This window comes from Lepidothrix coronata, unplaced genomic scaffold (assembly GCF_001604755.1).
Source record: "Lepidothrix coronata isolate B3197 unplaced genomic scaffold, Lepidothrix_coronata-1.0 Scaffold250, whole genome shotgun sequence".
Taxonomy (NCBI): domain Eukaryota; kingdom Metazoa; phylum Chordata; class Aves; order Passeriformes; family Pipridae; genus Lepidothrix; species Lepidothrix coronata.
The window spans coordinates 700,184-706,809 of NW_016690430.1; the positions used below are offsets into that span (position 1 = coordinate 700,184).

The 6,626-nt window shown below is 34.6% G+C and overlaps 1 protein-coding gene across 1 annotated transcript in view; it reads right to left on the bottom strand.

Annotated features, from left to right (window-relative positions):
* The window catches only part of LOC108507303 (sodium channel protein type 3 subunit alpha), a 73,767-nt gene that overhangs the window by 44,820 nt on the left and 22,321 nt on the right, over window positions 1-6,626 (bottom strand). The window contains exons 8-13 of the mRNA XM_017835160.1: window positions 6,429-6,520; window positions 5,124-5,396; window positions 4,767-4,830; window positions 3,712-3,853; window positions 3,359-3,565; window positions 222-521 (exon numbers count right to left, since the gene is read on the bottom strand). Of these exons, the coding sequence (XP_017690649.1) occupies window positions 222-521; window positions 3,359-3,565; window positions 3,712-3,853; window positions 4,767-4,830; window positions 5,124-5,396; window positions 6,429-6,520 (1,078 nt within the window). The remainder of the gene's footprint in view (window positions 1-221; window positions 522-3,358; window positions 3,566-3,711; window positions 3,854-4,766; window positions 4,831-5,123; window positions 5,397-6,428; window positions 6,521-6,626) is intronic.

Genomic DNA, 6,626 nt, shown 5'->3' on the forward strand with positions numbered 1-6,626 from the left:
GAGATACATCTTCAGAAATACGTTTTCAGAAATGTGTTAATTAAGTTTACAATTGTTCTTGGTACATTCTTTTTATACCTGTGCTAATAGAATGGGTCAAACCATCTCAAACTGTAACACTGGGAATGATACTACCACTGGTTTTTTCCCTTCACTCACCAGTTACATAACTTTCACCATATAAAGCTGCTGTAAAGTCCATGAAAATGAGGGTGCTGTACCTGGTGAGGAGATGTGAGCCTTTTTTCATATGTCAGTTGACTTCCTTCTGTGGAGAAGCGGAAACTTTTTCTTCTGATACTGTCTTCTGACTCGGACTTGGGGAATTTATCGCTATCTCCTTTGTCCTCTGCTTCAGACATTTCTCTCTGTCTTCTTTTCTTCCTTCTGTTTCTTCTTTCTTTAGCACTCTTTGAGCTCAACTTTGATGCTTCTGAAGAGCTTTCCAAGAGTTCTCCTAATCCCCCTACACCACTGAAATCTCTTGATGCAACTGATGCTGCTGCTACTGCTGCTGTTGTCTGTCAGGTTACAAAGCAAGGTATTAGCAGGCCAAAAAAAAAAAAAAGAATAATTTTATAGTCGTTTATCAACTTTTTTTATTATCACTGTGATAATAATGTTCTTTGTACACTCTTGATTATGTAAGTATCCAAATCCAAACAAATTAAACTGAAGATAAAATACTGAGTTGTAAAGCTCCTCATTGTTAGCAGCATCAGCTACTTGAAGCACCGACTTCAGCAGAACAATAGCCACACTATTCATTAAAGAATTGTTGCACAAGACACTGGTCTAAAATAAAAGTGGCCAGAAAAGTATAAACATAGTGCTTTTTCATCTATTTCAGAACTGCTATTCCATTTGGTCTTGAGAAAAGCCCCATAACATGCTCTCAGTTAATGCCTTCTGAGTTCTTACAGAGAAAACTAATGCCTAGCATTCACTACATCAGTTAATGTATCATAATCCAACTACAGCCTACAAGTAGTTGGATCCAGCCTTTCTTCACTGTCTTTATAGCAAGGACACTCCCCTTTCTTTCCCTCTACCTTCACTGGGAACAGCCACACTGTCCAGACGTATCTTCAAGCCCTGCCTTCCTCCCACATTTCCCATGGTATCAGCGCTCTATGTCTTTGTTATAGATATGCAAAGGTACATTTATTGTCTGTTGGTGCTGCAGCCAGAGATAAGAAAACACTGAGATTTCTCCTCTGATGGAAAAGAGTAGGATTATTTACTGGAGCAAAGAGTCATCCCAAAACTCAGGACCAGTATCTTTAGCTACAGCGCTCAGCCTACTTGGTTTGCTTCATTAGGGAAACAGGTTCATTTAGTCATCAAAAAAGGAAGAATTGAGAGTATGTTCAGTGACGTTCCTAGAAAGAACTGTGGGAGATTCTGTGAAATTCTGCAGTGGAAAATACGTTTGGGAAGGTAATAGATTGCTGTGAGCTTACAAAAAATGGTGGTTTGATAAATGGCAAGAGACTAGGGTTATATAACAAAGATAACTAGTAATTATCCGGCAAAACATATTATATTCAATGCCAAGTATTTCAGGAATGATGACATACCTCTCTACAGGGGGAAAGGGTAGTTTGAAAGCTCATAGTAAGAATTAATGTCTTTCTTTACCACAATATACATCCCATGCTATACAAGTTGATTCGATGCAGACTTTTTCTGCTAAAAGGAGCATTAAAAGGATTCTGAAGTGTTTATAAATTAAAAAAGTGATACTCCAAGTTTTGTCATACTGGTTCACACAATATCATCCTTCAAAGACTAACAGAAACAAAGGCAGCAGATGCTGAGTCATCACCCATCTACTTCATAATAGTAACAGCAAAGGTCAAACAAGTGGAGCAATACAAAGATCACTGTGATGACTTAATTTTGTGGATGAATAGGTTCAGTGTCCAGGGGGGTGAAGAGATGGGTACCAAATTCATTTCTCATTCAACAGCTTAGTGATCCACCTTGTAATGGCTACTTTCTGCTAATATTTTCACAAACAAAAAAGATCCTGACTGTAATAATGCTTTACTTATAATGAATTTATTGGTCATTCATTTTAAAAAATGTGACTTTCCAGAGTCTTTATCCAACCTGCCTTATAGTCTCTGTTTCATATTCTGTTCTTCCTAATTCTGAATCAGTTTCATCTGTCCCAATTCTCAAACATACAAACATCTAGATGAGCCTCCTGATATCTTTTGATATAATCTGATTTAGTGCCTTTAATGGATTAAAATAGCAGATTTAAGAAAAACCCAACAACATACTCTTTGCTGACATTTAACATTTTAAATTTTAAATTTTACAGGATTCTTCTTTTTCTTTAGTGATTTGAAAGTGATAAGATTTAATAACTGAAATAAAGATCAGCTAATTAGATTTCACAGGTCATACATAAAGATTTCTTTTCAAGAAAAAGATGGAGAGTTTCTCTTTTTATTATCACTTTATAGAGTCATTCGAAATTAGTGAAAGTAGCTGTAAAATAGTACCAAAAATATAGTTTCATAGAAGATTCTAATTTGCTTGCATTTTATAAACACTGCCCTGTTGAAAATTACTAAATACCATTTAAAAAGCAATGGAAAGTCAGTTCAGAAATTAGACAGGTGGCCAACTCATAGAGCTGAACTCCTGCATACATTTTACTTTTTGATAAGAAAGCCTTTCACAAAAGTATCTACTAAAATGTCTTTTTCTCATAAAACTTTAAATAATTTTCTTCTCTTTTCAAAGAAAACAAAGATTACTTTAAAACAATTATGAAGTAATACCTCTGTTAAAAATATTGCTTGTCTGTTCTAAGGGTATATAAACTTCTGATTTACTTCAGTGTCAGTTACAGATATGTTTAAGTGCCTTCCTGGACAGAAACCTAAAAGAACACTGATTAAAATCCTTCTCTCTAGTTGACGAATATTTGTGAAGAACTACTAAGTACAGCAAGCCTGGCAATTCTCACTCAGATATAAACAAGAAGTAACATTACTAGACTTTTTTCATGCTGTTCATAAGATCTGTAAAATAAAAGCATCATGAATTATCACTACTTATAGTCAGGTTTCTAGAAGGCTCTTATCACAAATATTTTACTTTTCCAGTTTTTTGGTGAAGAAAGTATCATTCTTCTCTGTGCCATTAGCTTGCTTTTTTTGCTATTTCCTTAGTTCCTGTTTTAATTTGGCTATTTCCACATTTATAACTTGCATGGTAAACAAGACCTTTCTTTTTTTCCGTAATTCATTGCACATTTCATACATGTTCTAATTCATAAAAGATTTTTATCCTTGCCTTAAGAACAAGGCTGTTCAGAAAGTACAATTTCCATCACTACCTGAGCTTCTTCTTGTTGCTTCTTGAGTTGCTCCAGCATCTGCTGAAATTCTGCCTCTTTCTGCTCTGCTTCTTCCATGGTTGCTTGATTCTGTTCTTCATAGGCCATGGCAACCACAGCCAGGATCAAGTTGATCAGATAGAAAGAGCCCAGAAAAATCACCAGAACAAAAAATATCATGTATGTCTTCCCAGCAGCACGCAGTGTCTAGGAAGTGGAAAGCATATGTTATTCCACCACTTATCTTTGTTACTGTAACAGTGTTATGCTTTCAGCTCATGTAAAAATAAGCCTATTTATAAAATTTTGGATGTCACCAACAGTTTACTTGTTATGTCATAACAATTTCTTACCAGCTGATACAGGTTTTCCCAGAAGTCCTGAGTCATTAGCCGAAACAATGACAAAAAAGCCCAACTGAAGGTGTCAAAACTTGTGTAGCCATAATTGGGGTTTCTACCAGCTTTCACACATATATACCCTTCTGGGCATTGCCTACATGAAAACCAAACAGGGGGTACTTAGTCATAACTTTTATTCCCCTCTAGAACATATTTATTATCTGTTGGAACAATACACATTATTTTTCCACAGGAAATCCATAAATTACAATTGAATTCATTCAGAAGAAAAAGTCCTAAGAAACTATTAACAGCATAAATGAAAGATACTCTTTCCATCCATTCACTGGTTGAAATGATCTAAATATTAAACTTCTCCTCAGTCACGTTTTGCAAATAGAATCTTTATTCCAAATGAATCAATTCTGAGCAGAAATAATTGCTAATAGGTTGTTAAGGTTACAGGCAGATTAAACAATACTATATAGCTAAATCCAATTGAAGTATTAGGGATCTCCCTATCTGATATATATATATATATATATATGCTGATACATACATTTTTAGAAAGCCTCTTCACTGTTGCCAGCCAGATATCCAAGTTCAGCTGACAATTCTAAGGTCATAAGTGGGCACATGTGAATGGCAGAATTTGCCAGTAATGGAAGAATTCAGCTTGAAAAAAAAGATTCAGTCTTTAACTGTGAAGTCACTGTTGTGCTTTCTTAATATTTTGCAGGCTCTCTTTCTTAGTTCTAACTTTTGCTTTCCTCCTACTTTTTTCAATCAGAAAATCACCAAAATAGACTTTAGAAGAGTTCAAATTTTATCATTAACATCAACATCATTTTCCAATTAAGCAGGAAAAAAGGCTGTTAATTAGTATTTTGTTTAGACAAAATACTCTCTTGTTTAGAGAGTAAAATATTTTGACTTAAGCAAGAAATTCTTGCTTAGCAGTAAAACTCCATAAGTTCTATAACCCTGCTAAATATGGAGATGCAACTAGGTTTTGTGTTATTGTTTTTTCTACAGAGGATAACAGAGAATTTTTGAAAGGGTCTTACCCTGCATCAGAGCTATTACCACAAAGTAGGGCATCTCTTTGTCCTTCCAAAATGTAAAAATGAGCTGTGTAGAAAGCATTAGAAATATATATGAATAAATCAAATAAATCTGAAAGTGCTACAAAGTAAAATAAAAATAAATTGTGTTAAAGTGTCTAGCTGCTGATTACTTTGTAGCTTGTTTAGAAACCTCTCTGGCTATTGTACATTTTATTGTATGTATTTCATCTCTGTCAGTCAATGACTGTAAGCAATTCTACATAAGGCAGAAATATAAACTACAGAATGTTCTCCGATCAAAATTAGTTACATATTTTAGCCACAAATGTATTAAAAAGTTATATCAGATATTCTTACTTTCGTCCTCAATGTAATCCTTCCAGTTAAATGTGCTCACTGTCATATTAACAAATGTACCATTTTCATTCATTGTGCTGTTAAAGTAGGAAATAATGCTTATTTCAAAAGTAGAATTGTCTGGAGGCCACTGCAGGCATTTATTCCTCAAGTTGCCCATGAACAGCTGCAGCCCTATCAGTGCAAATACACTCAGACAAAACACAGTCAGGATCATCACATCTGAGAGCTTCTTCACAGACTGAATTAGGGCTCCCACAATAGTCTTCAGGCCTGCAAAGAAAAAAGATCCATAAAATTATCAAAGAGTATCTATGCCCTTCCCATATAGTTAAGTTGGCATGCAGACACTTAAATCTTTTATTTTTTCAAAAAGTAAAGCTTCATGAGCAGCCTCAGAGCTTGTAAAGATGAATGAAAGAAAAAGATTCCTTTTTATGAATAGGCAACATACATATATTCCAATAAACCAAATATATAATGTTATTCTCAAGCAGGAAATTTTATCAATCATGCTTTCCTATTATAGATTTGATTACATTTCTTAATTTTTCCCTGCATTTAATATTCTGCCAATAATTCAATTTCTAGTTAATATTAAACATGACTTCACAACAGTATGAAGATAGCATGAAACAGAATTGCAAGTAACTTTGAGGAAAAACTCATTTGCATTTGATAAATTTTCCTGTGCATCATTTATTTCCTTTTTGGTAGCTTTTGTTGTTGTTACTTCATTTTCTGTAAGACTAATGACAATTTTAAGTGACAAAATAAAGGAAAAAATTCAAAACCAAGAAAGCCAGAGCACTAAAGCTTTTGTAATGTAGAGGCAAGTTTTCATAATAAAATGCAGAAAAACAAAGCAAAATAACCCATAGGCCTCATATTTTATGTTTCATGCAAGCATCTGTTAAACTCAAAGGCTGATTTTGCAAAATAAAAGAAGCTAATGCTGAAAAGGCAAAGAATCATAATCTAGGTTTATGATCCATGCCTTTTGCTTTTTTCTTTTTTTTGGCAACATGAGCAGCAAACAGCAAGACTTATGCTCAAAGGAAGTGAATTCAACTTCAATGGAACGAAAGTCAGCCTCGGTGTTTAACCTCGCTCTCACCTGGAATGACTGATATTGTTTTCAAAGCTCGGAGAACTCTGAATGTTCTCAACGCTGAGACATTGCCCAGGTCCACAAACTCTGTCACATATCTGTAATAGGGGAGTTCACACACAAACACAATGACAGCACACAAATAACAGTTGGAGATACGAGGGGCCTAACACCTTACACCAACTTCTTCTTACCTGGAATTACAGAAATAGTTTTCAAAGCTCTCAATACTCTGAAAGTTCGAAGAGCTGAAACATTGCCTAGGTTTACAAATTCTGTTACATACCTGTAGGATTAAATCACAGTTATTCAGAATTTAGGCAAAGTTTATGCTACTTACTTGGGTCTTTCATCAAGACCGCTTTGGCGTTTTTAGCAAAAAACTTAAATAG